The 18369-nt window shown below is 44.8% G+C and overlaps 2 protein-coding genes across 2 annotated transcripts; both read left to right on the top strand.

Moving 5' to 3' along the window:
• The first annotated feature begins 559 nt into the window (after window positions 1–559).
• LOC112576977 (sodium/hydrogen exchanger 10-like) lies at window positions 560–10018 on the top strand. The gene is made up of 16 exons (XM_025259884.1): window positions 560–1329; window positions 1650–1925; window positions 2615–2752; window positions 3075–3191; window positions 3518–3676; window positions 4284–4389; window positions 4811–4948; window positions 5300–5468; window positions 5617–5698; window positions 6207–6309; window positions 6563–6653; window positions 7155–7265; window positions 7819–7916; window positions 8253–8319; window positions 9125–9373; window positions 9890–10018. The coding sequence occupies exons 1-16, from the start codon at window positions 1260–1262 to the stop codon at window positions 9944–9946; spliced, it is 2031 nt and encodes a 676-aa protein (XP_025115669.1). The 5' UTR covers window positions 560–1259; the 3' UTR covers window positions 9947–10018.
• Window positions 9970–17138, top strand: LOC112576978 (sodium/hydrogen exchanger 11-like). Its single transcript, XM_025259885.1, has 13 exons — window positions 9970–10102; window positions 10401–10596; window positions 10771–10919; window positions 11429–11554; window positions 12057–12155; window positions 12601–12729; window positions 13024–13167; window positions 13786–13900; window positions 14227–14309; window positions 14485–14670; window positions 15384–15448; window positions 15961–16041; window positions 16519–17138. The coding sequence occupies exons 2-13, from the start codon at window positions 10425–10427 to the stop codon at window positions 16715–16717; spliced, it is 1548 nt and encodes a 515-aa protein (XP_025115670.1). The 5' UTR covers window positions 9970–10102; window positions 10401–10424; the 3' UTR covers window positions 16718–17138.
• Window positions 17139–18369: the final 1231 nt, after the last annotated feature.

Genomic DNA, 18369 nt, shown 5'->3' with positions numbered 1-18369 from the left:
ACCTATGTTTTTTGAATACTAAGTTTATTTTTGTAGCCACCATATGCATCATATAGCAACAAAGTCCAAAAAAAAAAAAAATGAAAAGAAAACTACTACAATCATACATTACAAAAAGTGAATAAATTACATCACTGCTATAACCAGATATGAACTTTTTCGGAGTTTTCCCCAATGGGCTAAGAAGATATGATGGTTCATGAAAGTATATATATAGCACCTGCTGCAGCTAGACAATTTGCAAATAAGAAAATAATACTTTAAGTGGATGATAATGGAAAACAAATTATCAGTTCAAATTAATAAATTAGAATTTTTTTCATGCCATCCGTTCTTTACAATTTGTCAAAAAAAATTCTAAAATATCATATACCTCTACAAAGTCATTTTGCCTTGTGGCCATTGCCCATTGGCAGCTAATTACCTTTCTCTCATAGTCTGAATATCCATGGGATACAACTGACCACTGACCATGGGCTTTCACTAGTTGCTTTCTTATGAGGAAAATGGTATGAAAAATTATATATACTGTCATGGGGGTGACTATAAATTCAGTCTGTGATTCCTTGTCAGCCTTCATGCGGTTAGTTAATTTCAAATGCCTTGAATTTGTTTTCGTGACTAGGAGGCACCTACAATTAGAAAAATAGCCTAACAGTATAACACACACATCGATCGAGGCGAACGCGTTCACTTCATCCATTTCTTCTTTCTAAAATTTGTCTCTGCTGCGCTTGCGATCGCTTACGGTAGATGTGCAACGTTCGTGGTGTTGCCGTAACGAACAACGCGGAAATTGCTCCAAGATTGTTTATGCAATAACAAGAACAATAATACAATCAGGACCAATCAACAAGCACAACACCTGTAGGCGGGAAGCTGGGATAGAATATTTCGACACCGAGACGTCATCGAAGAGGTAAGAGAATACAAATGACGCAACTTCCTCTCACTCTATCAGCCGTCAAGTGAAGGTGTTACCTTAATTAGTGGATAAATATTTCGAAAATAGTTAACACATCCCAAATGACTGCTTAACTGGAGGAAATGTCTCCAAACTTCGTGACGGAGAATTGAGTAACATTTCAAGCCAGCATGTAATCAAAGTAAGTCCATGCGAGCAGGTAGACAGCCAGACAGCATCGGTCGCCATAGATGTTCTGCCGTCCTCGTCCATGGACCTGCGATAAGCTTTGAGTGGACGAGAGAACATCAACGTCGCTGGTCTAACTCTCATAGATGTCCGCCATTTGCAGAGTATGACTTCAGAGGAATGTTCCGACGGAGGCTGCTGCGTGTTTCCCATCATCGTCGCATTAGTCGGTGGAGGTAAGTTGAGGATTATCAAGAGTGAAATTTCACCATACAGTGGCTAGATGTTCAAGATGGCGTCAGATGTGGTATCTCGTATATGTATAGTGATTGGGCTAAACTATGCATGGTCTGGATACCATTGCGCTGTACAAACGGAAACCCCTTTCTACACACTTTTAATCAAAATTTAGTCTTTGCCTTAATTGAATGTTTGTCAAGTTGGAGTCCTTTGTCTTAAAAGTCTGTGCTATGCATCTTCTGACGATCCTTCTACAGCATTTTTAAAATCTCGAAACAATAGCTAACACTCGATTTGACCATGTCCCTTGGCACAGCGTTCCTTCGTCAAATGTTCATCTGGATGCGCACCAGCCAGCCGTGGATGCCGCCCTACACCGTGGCGCTTTTCGCACTGGGTTTTTTCGTGGCGTTGATTGCGCCCTACGCCCACGACAGCATGGGCATGTACATGGAGTGCATGAACTTCACTCCCAAGGTCTTGATGCACATTATGCTACCTCTGCTAGTCTTCGAAGCCACGTTCTGTGGGGAGACACAGTCCTTCAAGCGCTCCCTGAATCGTGTGCTCATGCTGGCTGTAATCAACTTCTGTGAGTATTGTCAGCGCTCACAGCATATCTAGAAATATAAATTATATATATATAGTGAGAGAGAAAGAATGTTTGGATGGGTTGGTGCGCTATTTAATCTCTGTTCATATTTTCCCATAAAAATGCCGAGGAGATGGTCTGCTGCAGGTCTGATGCTCAAAGCAAAATAAGAGAACCATGTATTGCTCTCCTTCGTTCTCATCACTCGCTGCCAGTTTGTGGTCGTGTTCAGTACAAGTTGCCTGTGTTCTGCGTTAATATCTTTGAAGCAGCTGTCCTGCCTGTTTCTCAGAATTTTTCTTCCACTGCATCCTAACGAAAGATCTCCGCACTTTGCCTGGCTACCCCACGCCATAAACGTGCATTACAAACACATCTTTTCGGTGAATGCTACTTCTAAAAAGTCCCGTACTAACATCTCTTCCTCATTCTTTCCTGTTCTATCTCGTGATAAGTATCTCCTGCCGAAATCCATTTGTTGATTTCTTGTTGTCGTCATTGTCTGTTCACTGTCTTTCACTTGTCCTTATTATTGCTCCACTTTCTGTTCCTTCGTGTACTACACATGTGTTTGTATCAAGCTCTAAGCACACACCATGAACGTGATAATGTGCTACATAAATTGCTCATTTTTATTATTATTATTATTATTCTCATTGCCATGTCCTCTTGTTCTCTATTGTCCCCAGCCCTGATGATGTCGCTGACCGCGCTGATAGTCAGGCTGGTGTACGATGAGTCCTGGGACTGGTTTGTGGCCCTAATGTTCGGGGCGGTGGTGTGTGCCACCGATTCCCTGGCAGTCGACGAAATCGTGCGGGTATCGGGTAAGTCGATCCGCCTCCCTTAGCATAATGCAGTTTCCGGTATCACATGCCTCTTGTGCACGTACTCTTTCGTAATAAGGTCAGAGAAAGAAGTGCGCGAAAGCAATATTTGCCTAACAGTTCCCGTTTAGACACGAGATGAATCACAAGGAGGTGGCGGGGGGATGGGAGATTGGTGTTTCCTATTCGAGGGTCTTTAAAGAACCATCTATTGACTGACTTGTTTTCGCACGTATGCACACACACACACGCACGCACGTACGTACGTCCTTTTTTCTGCTCTGTTTTTCTTCTACCTGACAGTACCTACTGGTGTTTGCAGGTGTGTCGCCCGACATGGAGTCCCTGTTGCACGGCGAGGCGGTATTAGGCAGTGCTGTGGCTGTCGACATGTTTCGCCTCTTCTCTCTCTTGGCCAGCGACAGCAAGTACGCCAGTGGTAAGTGCTTAGTGGTTACCTGCATGGTAAACGCACGAATTAGCAGCAACCCTCAGCACTTTATAGGCTCAGCACTGCGCTTTCGCAGTTAACCACCCAACTATACCTAACGATGTTTCGTGCGCATGGCCCCAGTTGGTGTACTATGAATACTGAGAGTCTTTGACCGCTGATTGATGTTAACGGCCACAATCCTAGAAGCTTTGGGCGAATCACACGTAGCCGCAGGAGGAAGGGTGATACGGTATGCTGTATATATATATGCTTAGTCTCGGTAAGCACACACCATTGCAGTCCACCTTCCATCTGTCAGACTTGGTGCGCAGGTGGCTTTATCGCGGGCTTCATCATCGAGACTCTGTTTGCGCTGTTGGTTGGGCTGGTCTCCGGGATGCTGGCCGTCAACTGGCTCAGCCGCATCTTCAACCAGCCCGTGCTGGAGATTACAATCGTCTTCTCCGTGGTCCACGTCAGCTACTTCACCGGTGAGCTTCCCTGTTGCACATACATTTGCTGCATTATTTAAGTGCAATACAATGTCGCAAATTTCATATATGAAGCATTCGAAGCAGGAAATTTAATAGTTGACTAGTTAATGCATTATGCCGTTTGCCTGTATAGCTTATGATGCATACTTTATTGCATTGTTTTGTATTCTTGTACTGTTTGGGCCCCCCAAGCTTCTAGCACAAAACTGTTCCGCACGACTTGAGACTCATTTCGTCGTGGAGGGTCACATATTACGGATGTTGATAATAATGACATAATGACATACTTGTCCGATTGAAAAGGCTCTTTGCAGTCCATCACTGTTTGCAGTGGACGATGGTCCTCACTAACTTGAATGTAAACAAAGGATCATATCTCTACTGTCCATAACAAAAGTATGTGTTTTGCTGCATACAGTGAATGATTAATTTTACTATGCACAGAGAACGAGTGTCCATACTGTACACAGGAATGATTGTCCGTCCTGTCCGCAGTGCTTGATTGTCATAACTGTCGACGGCGGTTGATTTTCCTCACTGTCCACAGTGGGTGACTATGTAATGTTCACTGTCCACAATGCATGCTTGTCCTCACTGTTCACAGTGGAGTTGCTGTCCATGCCCGGCATGCTGACAGTGACTGTGTTCGGTCTGTACATCAGCTCCTGTCGCACCTGCATCAGTGGGAGTGTGGAGAGCGAGCTGCGCAAGTAAACCTGGCTTTTCCATCCTCTCTCTATCTCTCGATATCATCACTTTTATGTTTCAATCAGTTTCAACAGGCACTAAACACATACTTTGGAAACTCCAGGCGAACACAGTCTTGAGTAAACTAAAATGACATAAATATACACCTACAGCAAAAACCAGAGTCAATCTCTCATATGGGTGAATCACAATTTTAAACACCTTTTGTTTTAAGCTAAACAATGTATTCTATAAAAAAAAAAAGTCCAATGAATTCAATCCGTTCACTTCCTTGATCTACGATCACTGCAGGTCTGGCCTGAGCATTCATCCTTTCAGCCAATGATTGTTATTAAAATGCAGTCATGCATAGCAAGAGGGTTTTTTGGTTCTCATCACACGCCGGCTGTCACAGCTCATGCCCCATACACCTTCTGTCCACAGGTTCATCCGAATCATCACCGAGATCTTTAACTCCGTCGTTTTCCTCTTCGCCGGCACAGAGGCGGCCAGGTTCCAGGGCGAATCCCCCATGTCCACCAGGCACGACTTCCTTATTTTCCTCTCCCTTCTGATCTTCAGGTGGGCCAAGACTTTGACTGCCATCTCAGCCTGTTGTCGTTTTCATTCCATCATTGCGGACGTCATCAGCATCTTGATTATTTCATCATTTGCAAATATTTTCAGAATATCTACACAGGCTCTGACCCACTGACAGAACACACACGTACAAAACTAAGAGAAACAACGAAAGAGTGAGAAACAGATTTAGAAATATATTTAAAATGAATGAGAAGGAATATTGAAAGTAACTGCATGATCGTGACAGAGAAAAGGAAAGAAACGAATCGGTAACGTGTGAAAGAGGCAAAGAGAAAAATATGAGAGAAGAATGAAATGCATTCTTACAGTATTCACCTTATTTGTCAACAGGGGCTTATCTCTGTTTTTCCTAAGTCCAATGTTACGAAAACTCGGTTATGGTATGTCGTGGGAGCACACACTGGTGGTGTGGATGGGAGCACTCAATGGCTCCTTCAACCTGCTTCTGGGTAGCTCGGCCGTCCTTGGTCACAAGCCCGGTGTCGATAACGGAAGAAAGGTGGCCAAGTATTTTCTTTTTTCCCCTCAATTTCTCGCTCTCTTTCTTTTTCTATATTTACGCATGGTGTGTGTGCGTGCGCGCGCTCGTGGTGGTTCGTGCAAATGAGAGAGGAGAGTCTATTCTCATGTCTGTTCACTAAGTGCAGTTTTTCAGTCACGTGACCACTGTCGTCATGCTGAAGCAAGTCTTCAACACGGGCATCACACGAACGCTGCTCAAAGTCTTCGGTAAATGGTCTTGACCTTTACATGCAGTGCAAGATTCCATGGCGAGTAGCAATCCCGAGATGGCGGAGAGTGTCAGACACTCCTGTGACAGATTAAAAATCTTTGTTTACTACGGTAACAAGATAAGCAAAGGGCATGCTTTTTTCAACATCTAGCCCTCGAACTAAGAAGTAGAGATAAAAACAGTTCATTAATTCTAAACATGACAATAAAAACAGAGATAAATTATTTATCAGGGGAAGTAATCCGGTCGAGTTCTGAGTGGAGACAGTAGATTATCGTCCTTGGTACAACGCGATGTCTCACTGACTCCTAGCTATGTCTTGGTGTCTCCTCAAATTTTGATGTGATCGCAGGAACTTCGCCTTTATTCGATTGTCTTATCGAGAAACTCTGACTTGTTAAGTTATGTGCGTCTGTTTATCTGTGTGTGCATACATACGTGGTACGCGCTCACTTACACGTGTAGGTGTGTGTTTGTGTTTGCACATGTACGCACACCAAAAAGGCACCCGCACCATGCCTCGATTCAAGAGAACGACTCTACGGAATGTTTTCCGAGTCTTGAAGGACACACGGGAAAAGTCAATCAACGCCCTTAAAAGCGACAGGTATTCTGTGTACACTGGTCAGTGTAAGCATCTGATCACTCATCTGCCAGAGTAATTATTGAATAAATCACATGACAGACATATAAACATATATATGCACACACACACACACAATCACACGCTTCCAAACTATAGCATCTGGTGCTTGTTTAACAATGCTTGAGTAAAATATTTATCTACAGCCAATCTGATTTTGAAGGTGCGAGGATGTAGACGCGTTCTCCCTTGCACCGTGGTTCTATTTCCTGTTCAGGTTCATGGCGGATGCCGACTTCGACATTGTCGAGATGTACACGCAGCTGGGCAGCATGAGGAGCAACTTGCTCCCATCAAGGAGGGCGAGGGTCAGTCACTCTCCATAGCCAACCACAGAACTATTCGACAGAGAACCATGCCGACCATGACAATTCGTTTACGACCCACTCGACCGCTGCCATAAGACGAAACGACCACACACATATATATATAACTCTACCACCTTTGACGCTAGTTGGCAGTCGCTTTAAATATTTGCCAACAAAGCTCCGTTAATTGGGAGGATGAACCGACGGAAAGACTTTGAAAATAAGACTAAATTAAAATAGAGAAGAAGCTGTGAAAAGTTCTAAAGAGTGCTACAGGCAGTGAGGAGATAAACTGCATGAGGAAAAAGTTTTAATTTTCAAAACATAGTGTATCTTCTGTGTGTGTGTGGGGTGATGTGTGGGTGGTGTGTGTGTGGTGGGTGTGTGTGGGTGGGTGATGTGTGTGGGTGATGTGTGTGGGTGGTGTGTGTGTGTGTTCGTGCCTACCTTTCTAAACCTGCAATGTCTGCGCTTACCGTCCACTCACGTCTCATTGGCCAGTTTCACACGAAGCATAAAGTGTCCTTGGTAACCTCTTTATCGGAAACCTCTGCTACTCAACAAGGCATCCAAGACTACGAGGCCATTCTTCTGCTGATGAATGCTTTGAAGGTTTGACGCCCTTTCTCTCCATCACTTCTTATGTTCCTCTGTTTTCTCTCAATCTGTCAATTCAATCCGTCAACATTCCTTTCAATCAACATTAAATCATGATTGATTTGTTGGTGGCTGCATTTGCATTTTCGCCCATGAGCTTACTGCTTACCCAGTGTCCAACCGTGCATGGTGTCACCAAACTGCATACTCACCTGTTTCATCCACCTAGAAAGAGTGATGAAGGGGGCTGACAATACGACGCACGAACAGTGCGACAGAACAAAGCGTAACGTGTGCTTTTATTTAAAAAAAATTGTCTGAATGTATTCGTTCTTTCTGTTTATTCTTACCTTCCAGCTGTTATGGACACTACTGGTATAGCGTTGTCTGATTTTTTTTTTTCTCTCAATCTCCTTGCGATACGAACACAACTGAAACTCCAGTCAAATGCACTCAACTGCATTTTAATTTGTTGTTGTGATTATTATGAAGCAGTCGTCGTTTGTTTGTTTTCATGAGACCAGTAACCCTTGCTGTTAACAATAGCGACAGGCCTGTTCCGTTGCAGAAAACCTACACTCGTGCGTTTGATCGTGGGATGGTGTCCAAGGAGGCGCTGTACCAGCTGCAGCAGTCAATAGATGACTGCGCGGACGATAAACTGTGGCACGTGACACTGACCTGTGTTTTGTCTGTAAAAGGTGTAGACAGTGCTGTCATCGGGTGCTCTTGAAAAGACGGGAAAAAACTCCAGCCAGTATGCTAACAAAAGAAAAATATATTTCTGTCTTTTCTTATCTCTCTCTTTCTCTGCTCCCCCTGCGAGCGTTCTCTCATTCACAGACACAAAAGCGTGGGCGCGCGCGCGCACACACACACACACACATATGCCACTTTACAAATAAAAACACATTGATATCAGTTGATATACACACATGCACATGTTGTGGTTTGTAAGACAGTGAACATAACGTCCTTAACAAAGAGGAATCAAACCTACAGGTACAGATACATTGACATCAAGGAGGTGAAGCGATCCTCGCAAGTCAGTCCTTACTTGATGAAGTTTGTGAGTGGAATTCATTTTGTTTCCTTATTCTAGAAACTATTTTTATTTTTATTTATGTATTACAATACAGTTACGAACAAGTTAAATAGATAGAAGTGAATACTGACTATCTACAATACACAATGCATATTATATGTGTACGTGTGTGTCTGTGCGCGCGTGTGTGTTTTGTGCGTGTTTAGCCTTTGTGTGTGGTGTGTGTATGTATATCATATATAGGTAGGTGTGTGTGTGTGGCGGTGGTGGGTGAGTAGATGGATGTGGCATTAGTAAAGTGATTGTCAGTTTGCATGACACTGTGCTTCCTTGTATTCTACAAAATGTCATGTCTCAAAGGCACTGATGAGCTGTGAATAGACCTGTCTGTTTGTCTGTCTAGTCACTCAAGTGTCTGTCTGTCTGTCCCGAAATTTGTTTAGTCTTCCCTTTCACACTTTTTTCCCCTTCCTTCCCATGCCGTTACTTTTGAGGTTGTTTGCTTGGATCATTATTGACCTTTCCTTGGACCCCTATTGAACTACGATTCGTGACCTCAGTTTCCTGGGAGCCTCAGTCATCTAGTAGATAGTGCATGTACTTTCGTTAGTGGGAGGCTGACCACTGGCTGGATGGAAACCTCCTGTCCATCCAGCAACAACGGGTACCTGATGTATCGGGTAAGCAAACGGGCGGCAGAAGCGGAATGTACATGTCGCGTGTTAGAGACGGTAAACCACTCACATATTTTACTCCTCTCTACGACGTGCGGTTGATTATACGCTGGACCACAGGATGACATCTTGTTTTCCTCCTGTCACCTCAACAGAAGCAGCAGATCAAAGAAAAGCTGGTGGAGCTGGAGGCGGATGCGAGGAGCGTTACCGACAGATGGGGGTACTTTCAGCGACAGCTCCTCCCCAAGGCTCTCGTGTACGGCTTCCACCTGATTGACGCCATCATGGTGCCCGTCGCAGTCACGATGGAGCTTGTTGCTGTCCAATGGTCGGTGTTTACTGCAGTGAACATCTACAACTTTATTGTCGTCGCTCTTTATGGCATGATCACGCTTGGAGAGGTTTGGATGAATCTTTATGTTTCGACAATACTCACTCTTTGCCCCGCCGCCCATAAGGCGCTAAAAAGAATTCACTATTGTTTTGTTTACCCCCATCACATACTAACTATTTATTGGAGACAACTGATAGTTAAGCACTGGTATCTGTGGCAGGAGGAGCAGCATAGTCTCCATTTACCCATTTCTTTCACAGGAACCTGACTACTGTATAGACGGGTTGGGAGAAAGAAAGTCAGTGAGAGAATGGCAGATAGGCACCGAGACAAGTGCATCCTGTTCCAGACTACCAGGGGACAGCATTTACTTCCTCTTTTACTCATTTATTCTTGTTCTGAAAAAAATCGTCTCATTATTGGTTTGTTCATTGCTTTATTCGGTGACCTTAAAAAAACGCTGTACACAGTTTAATGAACAAATAAACAACACTAACGTCTTTATGCGCTGTACTATTTACACCGCATTTTTGCAAAGCTGCTGCAAATAAACCCTCCTGCATATTTTCCCTTTGTCGCTCAGATAATGGTGATGAGACTACGCTTCTTCAAAGTCGTCTGGCACGTCATCGACTGTTGATCGTGGTGGTGGGCATGCTGGACATCTTTGTCCTGCACGCCGTGCCTGTCAAGGAGACTCCTGACGGCGGAACAGGTCATCGGTCAAAAGTTCATCCGAGTCTGCTTCATCCTCAGCCGGCTGGTGAGACTGCTGAGTCTCGTGGAGATCTCGCCGGTGAGAAATGGCTTTTTCCTTCCTCTTGTACATCATCGAGAGTAACTCTTCATCTAAGCCGCTGATCCGAGGGTTGATAAGTCTCGTGTAAAGACGCCGTCTGATTGGTGACTGCTTGATTTAAGGCTACTTGCTTGCCGAGGAAGTTATATATATATATTGGGGATTAGAGGGAGGAGTGTTCTTTATTACAGAAAAGAGGATGCAAAACTCATCCATCTTTACGTTCAAAAATGTAGTTAGGATCATAAATACTCAGTGATAATAATGATGATGATGATGATGATTGGACCTGCAGTTTGTGCTGAAGAAATTGCTGAGGATGGTGGAGAAGAGAATTTCGCGACGGCTTGGGCTCGGCTTCGAGATCTGCTGTGCCTTCGTCCGGGGTCAAGTGGAGGTGGCCCGCCAGATCCACAACATCATCATCAGCAACCGCCAACAGCTGACGCAGCAGAGCCACAAGTACAAGCTGGTCATCATCCGAACCATTGGCACGTTTACACGTTCTCGCCCCCTCTCCTCTAGCCCTTCCTTGCTCTCTTAGTGCTTGTCTCTCTCGGAGAGTTCAAGGGTTATTTAGACACAGAAACTGAAAGATTGTGTGTATCTGTGGAGAGGGGCTGACGACGATGACGATGTCGATGACACGTCTCCGAACATTGCAGGCATACTGCAGCTGGAGCACCCGAACATCGCGCTGTCGGTGAAGACCAAGCTGGCCCTACTCAATGTGCTGAGCGCGCAGCACGAGGGAGTGGAGCAGCTCAAGGCGGAGGGTGTGCTCAGCGTCAGCGACTGCGAGTTGCTGATCAAGGTGAGACCTCGCACGGGATGGCGATGGGGGGGGGGGCTGCTGATGGAGGTGCGAGCACACGGGGGAGTGTCCAGCGTGAGAGTAAATGGTTGAAAACCGCCAAAGCCGCTGGCCCTAGCTTGTGAGGCTTGAGGAACTGTATTTTCGTAGCTTCATCTCGTAGGGTGGAGGGGCCTACACGTCACGAGGTACACCCACCCCAGAGAATGCAGTCGATGCTATTAATTGCTTCCGCAACTTACTCAATACATACAATATTCTTCTTCGATGTCTTAACAAATTTTTATACATTTTTAAGTGACTCTCATTGCCCCACGTGATCTCACTTTTTCTCTTCATCTGTTAAAAAAGTTGCTTACTCTTATTTATTTATTTTCAAAGCTGTTGAGAGTGTTGAGACTCCTGTTAAGAAAGTACATCTCTGTGACGGGAAATGGTAACCAGTTGCCTTTATTCATTGTTAATGTTGATGTCGCCGATTGTCCACAGTGACAATGCTTCTGTCGCAGCGCTTGGAGGAGACGGTGAAAAAACTCAGCACCCGCCCACCCCGTGTGGAAGACAACACCGTGGACAACATCATCAGCAACATCAGCTGGGTGCATGGCGACTCCGAGCTGTTTCACTACCTCAAGGTTAACAACATGGTCACAGCATGATGGTGGCTGTAGCAGTACATCGGTTACACCGAGCGGAGTCGAGACGATATAGTGACGTCTGTATTAGTACCTCAGGGTTAAAGGCAGAGGAGCGATGGTGACGTGGCAGTGCGTGATACAGTCGGAGCAGTTCCTACAGTAACGTCTGCTCCGACGATCAAGACCACAGTCGTTATCGCACTTTCTGCTCGCAGAAATCATCATCATCAGCAGCAGCAGCAGCACCGCTAGTGTAGTATTCACACGTTTTGAAGACTTCTACAGTCATTTTACACCCTTCAACACTAAATACCCACCCACCTGCACCCTCGTAATCAGAACTATTGACTTTTCGTGTTACAACACCTAGACTTGTCTTTCGTCACATTTCTCCGTAGAACTACACTTCTCAAAAGAGCAATATTTCTACAATAAGATCGCGTTGTTCATCAACAGCATACTTCTCTTGTCCTCAGATTCCTTTTTCTATTGTCTCCAGGACGGCAGAGAAGATCTCCGTTTACGAGCAAATAGCATCCTTATAGATGAAAACACCCACAACCACGACATCTACGTCATTCAGTCCGGTGTTATAAGGGTAAGCACCTGTCTGGTGTGATTAAGGTAAGCACCTGTCTGGTGTGATTAAGGTAAGCCACTTTATCTGAGTAGAGCTCAGTGAACAATAGACGTTCGTCGCGACATGGTGAAAGACTTGTCCTCTTGCATTTGTGGCACTTCTGATGCCTCTTTCCTTGGCTAAGGCTGGTACTTTTTTTCTCAAACACCACACCTATGCCATTTAGATGCGTTGCTTAAACGCAGTAGACAATTTTTCTGACGTGAACGAAAGTCTGGTAAACAGTTTGATGTTATTTAAAACTTTTCTAGTTTTTGAAAAATTCTCAAGCTTTGCATTGTGCTTCGTTAAAACTGATTATCTAAATAGTTTTAAGGGCTAAAATAGTTTAAAGTTAGAAATGGATTGTGGAACTAGCCTCTGAGCTGACTTGTGGTGGGTGTTGTCTGGGTGTTTTGCGCAGCTGGAGACGAGTGAAATGCAACGGAGGTGTCCTATTGACTTCCTGACCGCCGGCAACATCATTGGCGAGATCAACTTTCTCACCAAGCAGCCCAACCGGAAGTTAGCCAGGTGCGAGACAGCCTTGACCGTGAGTACCTGTCCAGGCAACCCTCTTCCAGTCTGCTTCCTCCTTTCTCATTCCTCGAGGAGTCGTGATTGGTGGTGGGGAGCATTACTTAAATACGCTGCCAGCGCTAGGTGAAGACTGACCATCTATTGTCATCTGTCTGTTATATTTCTGATACACTGAGCACATTAACATCCCTGTTGGGTGGACAGGTTGATTTTTTTTTCTCTGACGAAAAATGAGACTTCGCTGGCGCTAAAACCCGAGGGTGGCGCACTCTCTCCTTCTCTCCCTGTGTTTGTGGTGTCGATGCAGGCAATAGTCTTTCGGGAAGAAATGTTGAAGACGGCGCTGAAGATAGACTGGGGCCTGGACCTGCCGCCGCTCCTGTACCGCATGTGGCTGACCCTCGCTAAACGAGTGGCTGTCACGGTCTTCATGAAGGAACCGCACTTCGAGGTAAAGGCGCGCAACTCCATCATACACCCCTTCCCTTCCCGACACCACCTTTTTCTCACCTTCACAAAACTCTGTCCGGCGACGGTTTAGAGGATTTTAATCTCTCGTTCCCTCCACTCATCTGTATTTGTCTGCCCTGCGTGCATGTCTTTCTGTGTGAGTGTGTGTGCGCGCGCCCGCGAACACAGGTAAGAAGGGAAGGAAAAGGAAGCGGTTTAGACATTTCACGAGAGTCTTCACAATGCGCTCGTTGAACCAGTTGATGAATATGCAGCATACACTTGTTTGTACATACAAAACCTATGTCTGGATGTATGCATTAATCGACAGTATTATTTTTGCATGCTGATGAGAAAGATTCGCTACTTGTAATATTGGGTTCGTTCTTCAAAGATGGTTTGCTGCTTCTCTCCTGAGGAAGACCTCCTCGAGAAACGTAGCAATTTTTGTGTGTTTAGATATCCTAATGTCTGCTCGGGTGTGTTCAGCTTTGTTATGCTGAGGTATTCGCGGGTGTGCTTCGATGGGCAGCAGTTCGCAGGGCTCAGCGGCAAAGTCAGATTTAAGAATGTGACACCTATTTATGTTTGTTTGTTTGTTTGTTTTTCCTTCACGCAGCGAATGAGCAAAGAACGCATCCTGGCGCACCTGGCGGACGCCTACATCGTGGACGCCAGCGAGAGCAACATCATTGACATCAATCAGGGCATCCAGGACATCGTCCTTGTGCACGGTACGCGCTGGCGGCCCTAGTAGTATACAAAAATGCGTTTATCCTGTGGTAAACGCACCTTTGTAAAGTAGTAAACACATGTTTGTCATGTAATAAAATCTTGTATCATTTACAGAGTATAGTGTGAACTGGTTTAGTGTGGTAAACGTGTATAGTGTACAAGGACACGTTTATCAATCTCGTGTAGCAAAGCAGGTTTACCGGTCTCAAGGTGCGTTTATCGTGTGGTAGACACTTTTTTCGTGTGTGCATGTCGACTATTTTTTTCATATTTTATATTTCTATTTTATTCATTTCAAATGGACTTTATTCACGCACGCTGGCAGGTCATGCCATTGACAACATCACCAGGCAGCCAATGAAGGGGCCCTGCTACGTCCCCACCACTACAGTTCAGCTCAAACTGCAGGTAAGGACCTCACAAAGCGCCCTGCTCATCATCTGTGTGTACTTGTGTCTACCCGAGATGTGAAAACAAACGCAGGAAGGAGTGAGAAGACGAAGGGTGTGAGTGTTTGTTAGGTGGTTGTGCGGGAGGTGGAGGTATGACTTTCAGGTTGAAGACATATTCAATGTTGGTGCAGCCAGAGAAGGGGCTGTACACCTTGGTGCTGCTGGTACCCCAAGGGAACCCGCCTCTTTTGACCTATGCCCTGGAACCCACCGGACAAAGGATCCGCTTGGACAGCAACGCCTTGATGACGTCGACATCCATGGAGGGCTTGGATCTGAAGCAGTTTGAGATCACCAACGTCAGAGATTCTATCGACGTAAGTATCTCCTCTCCTCCCTAACAGACCAGACTTGCTGGTGCTTGACTGTCGTCTGGGTGGTTCAGCGATGGGTCTTCTCTACCCGGGGGATGGGCTGTTTCGGTAATGGAGGAGGGAGCGGTTAGGGAGGGCAGTGATGACTAGAAAGCCGCAGCTGTGCAAACCGCAGTGGCGTGTGTAGTGCTGCCGATGGTGGAGGTGACAAAAACTGAGGAATAATGGGATTCATATAGCGAGAGAATGGTTGATAGAGAGCGATAGTGCGACTGATACAGAGCTATGCTTTGATTAATATGGAAAGCTGGCGAGATCCTTATTGAGCTAGCCACAGATGTAAAGCATGAAAAGATTTGTTACTTACTGTTGTTTGAACTGTATTTTGTTAACCTTGGTATTGGTCGGTAAGAAACTAGCAGATGCTGTAAGCCGAAACGGAAATACAATGTCCAGTCGTTATCTTGCCACCATTTGTCCAACACAAATGTTGGAACAGAGACGATGGCAGACACAGAGAAAAGCTAGATGAACCTAACTTTTGGATCATTCTGGGGGGGAAACCGGTTTCTACTTAAGAGTGTCGATAAAAGGAGTGACTGGTATTAGAATTGTGGGTAGTCCAAACCTGTTTGATAACACGATGGAACTTTTCCGACACTTCGGAGGTTTGACACTTTCTCTGGTTAAGAACGATCTTTACACTCTTTTTGCAGCAACGTCAATCATTCGATATCAATAATGACGAATTTGGGATCTCAAAGTCGGAAAACGAGGCCAGGTAAGTGCCGGTACTTCCTGTTTCTCTGTTTACTGTTTTCTGTTGACAAAGACCTGCGTTTGACCTTGCGGCTGTAGTAAGTTGAGAGGCAAATCGTTAGAGCACCTGTCGTAGAACTGTGTCACGTAGTGCCACTTCCATCCAGAGGGTTGAGGAAAGGAGCGAGCGAGAGAGAGGGAGAAGATGGATATTGAGTTAACAAAAAGCTGTACAAGAGAAAAGTATTTCACCTCCTGACGTTAGCAAGTGATGGGACTGTCACATTTCACGTTTCGTGATGTTTGTAGTCGTGTATCTTGAGAACGAACGGGATGTATTCACCCAGATTTGGCGAGCTAGTTTCTTGCAATGAGATTTGCCCACACTGTAAGGGAAAAAATTGCGCCCCACTAGTCATTTAAATAAAGACTATATAGTATCTGTCCTTACACAATCCACGCGTCATTTGTTGTGCAACGTTATTGCGTGGATTTTGTTTGTTTGTTTATTTGTTTGTTGTTTTATTTGTTTAGCAGCGACCAGCTGCTCGAGGATGAGCACGTTGTCGCCAGCTCATCTGCAGATGATTTGAATATCAGCATCACGGACAGATCGTGAGAACCCTCTTTGTGCTTCTAGAAATTAGAAACTGTTTCCTGTACCGTCTTTGACAATGTCTTCGGTCATGTTATCGACGATTCACGGAGGATCGATTTAGCTAGGTTTTTTTACCATAGTGTTAATATGAAATACACTGAAGCCTACCCACTTTGCCCTCGTGGATAACGTAACTTCTTCGTCTGATTTTTGTTTTCCTCTCTGTTTTCATGTTTTTCTCATTTTCTTATCCTCAATCTGCTGTTTTTATATGCACTAATATCTAACACCTTGAAAAGATTATATTGTGACACCTTAAAAAGTTTACTTGTTGTGTGGCGTTTTTCCTATATCATTTTAAATATTTTGTTTGTTAAGGGACTGTAACTGTTGGATCAGGTGTTCTTTGTTTCGAAATTTCCTTCCTAGTTGTTTGTTTTATTTTTCTCGCTACTTACTATTGTCTGACAACATCTTGAACTACGTGTATTCAGGGGGAGGTTCAGCAGAAAAGACACCGCAGCCACTAGGAACGAGGAGATGTCCAGGAGCATGGAGTCATCCAGGGATCCTACGAGGCCCAGCCTTCAGTCGACCATGTCCGAAGACACACCACATTCCAGAAGCCTTCAGGATTCAGTTAATAAAGAGGAGGGGGAAACTAAACCAGCGGTCAAGAGTGACAGTAAATAGTCGGCCTCCTCCTCCTCTGACATCTTGGAACCTTTGTACCTCTGTGACCACTACAGAGCTGCAGAACGGTGCACTCGTACCCTGGCATCTTGTTGATTGATATTGTTTCAGCTTACATCCCTCAGTACCCCACATCCGTGACTGACCCTCTACCCAACTACAGACCTTACAGTATGTTTCTGTGTGCGTATTTTATTGAATATTTACAAGTTTGTTACTGCGTGCGTGTGTATATGCGTGAGTGCGCACATAAATGAATCTGCACGTGTTTGTGGTACAGAAGTGGTTATTACTGATTTACAAAAGGAAAGGCTGAGAGGAACCGAGAACATGTTGAATATATTTTTGATTATTCTTTTTTTCTCGTTCAGCTAATCTCGTATTTTCATAAAGTTAAAAATAAAGAAACTTCACGTGGACATTCGTGACCAACGTTTACTTTTGCTCTGAGAAACGTTGCTGCTTGATGTCCAGGCGCGTGTTGCGCGTGTTGTACATGTTGCACGTGTTTGGATTCTGCAATCAAAACATTCCGGGATGTTCTCAGTAACATGCATCTTCAGTTCAGGAAAGCATCCCAGAGAATGTAACAGAGATTCTGCATGCTAAGAGAATTGCAGTCCTTGTGTCGGAACCATCTTTCTCCCTCTGTCTTTTCTGTCATCAATGTCGTAAGAATTGGGTGTCCACGGTTCAGATCTCGTCTCGGGCACACTGTTCTCTCTCTGCTTACATGTTTACTGCTTTTGCTGTGTAATTGTTGTTTTTGACCTCTCTGACTCATAAGCTACTTTCATGACAGGAGCTGTCCGTTGTCTGCCGTTACCATCTTTCATTTAAATTTAAAACAAGGAAACAAAAAATGAAAATGACATCACTTATACGAAAAAATTCTTTCACACAGTATGTCAATGAAAGTTGTTTTTATTGCAGCTTCATATGGTGTAAATATTAAAAACATTATATTTTGTGCCACCACTACCATTCTAAACGTGCAGTCGCTTCGTGTTTCGTCAGTATTGAACGAGCTGAAAGCTTTTGGTCAATGAGAGACACGAGCCGAGAAACGATCCTTGCTTCTCTGGTCGATGTGGTCAGTTTGATTTTTGTAGTCTTTGTTTTTAGACAAAACGTTGGACGGTATCCGTATTAGCACCTGGTATTTCTTGTCGTTGTTGTATTACATGTCCTCATCCACCATTCGCTGAGAGAGAGAGAGGAAGGGAGAGAGGACAGGGGAAGGGGTAGATATCACGTGGTCTCACGTGTTTTCTGACAAACTAAAAGCTCTGTATCGGAGACATGCCTTTCACCCGCTGAAGCCCTCTCCTACCCACATCCACGACGGCGGGTAGCTCTCCCCGTCACGTCTTCCTTCCGCCTCTTGCCGCGGACTTTTGTTCTGAGCCGCACGCAGACCTCACCGAGGCTCTCAGCGTAATGGACGCCCAACCTCGCACAGGAAAACGAGAAATCAAGAGACTTTAAATCTCCTTTCACTTCCAGCTGCAGCGAACATGGATTACAAATAAACTTTTGTCAGGGAAGAGCTGCACAAATATTTGCTGTTTAAAAAGTGTTTGTGAAACTAAGCTTTTCATTACATTTCCCCCCCCCCCCCAGGCCAAATTGCATTGTCACGGGGAGGACTT

The sequence above is a fragment of the Pomacea canaliculata genome, linkage group LG12 (genome assembly GCF_003073045.1).
Source record: "Pomacea canaliculata isolate SZHN2017 linkage group LG12, ASM307304v1, whole genome shotgun sequence".
NCBI classification, from domain to species: domain Eukaryota; kingdom Metazoa; phylum Mollusca; class Gastropoda; order Architaenioglossa; family Ampullariidae; genus Pomacea; species Pomacea canaliculata.
This window is presented reverse-complemented; position numbering and strand designations above follow the sequence as displayed.

Excerpts from the sequence above, each read along its gene's own strand:
- LOC112576977 (XM_025259884.1), top strand. The coding sequence starts at position 1,260 with ATGACTTCAGAGGAATGTTCCGACGGAGGCTGCTGCGTGTTTCCCATC. Across the intron at positions 3,192-3,517 it reads CGACAGCAAGTACGCCAGTG|GTGGCTTTATCGCGGGCTTC; the intron begins GTAAGTGCTTAG and ends CTTGGTGCGCAG. Across the intron at positions 8,320-9,124 it reads GTCCTTACTTGATGAAGTTT|AAGCAGCAGATCAAAGAAAA; the intron begins GTGAGTGGAATT and ends TCACCTCAACAG.
- LOC112576978 (XM_025259885.1), top strand. The coding sequence starts at position 10,425 with ATGGTGGAGAAGAGAATTTCGCGACGGCTTGGGCTCGGCTTCGAGATC. Across the intron at positions 10,920-11,428 it reads ACTGCGAGTTGCTGATCAAG|CGCTTGGAGGAGACGGTGAA; the intron begins GTGAGACCTCGC and ends CTTCTGTCGCAG. Across the intron at positions 13,901-14,226 it reads GGACATCGTCCTTGTGCACG|GTCATGCCATTGACAACATC; the intron begins GTACGCGCTGGC and ends GCACGCTGGCAG.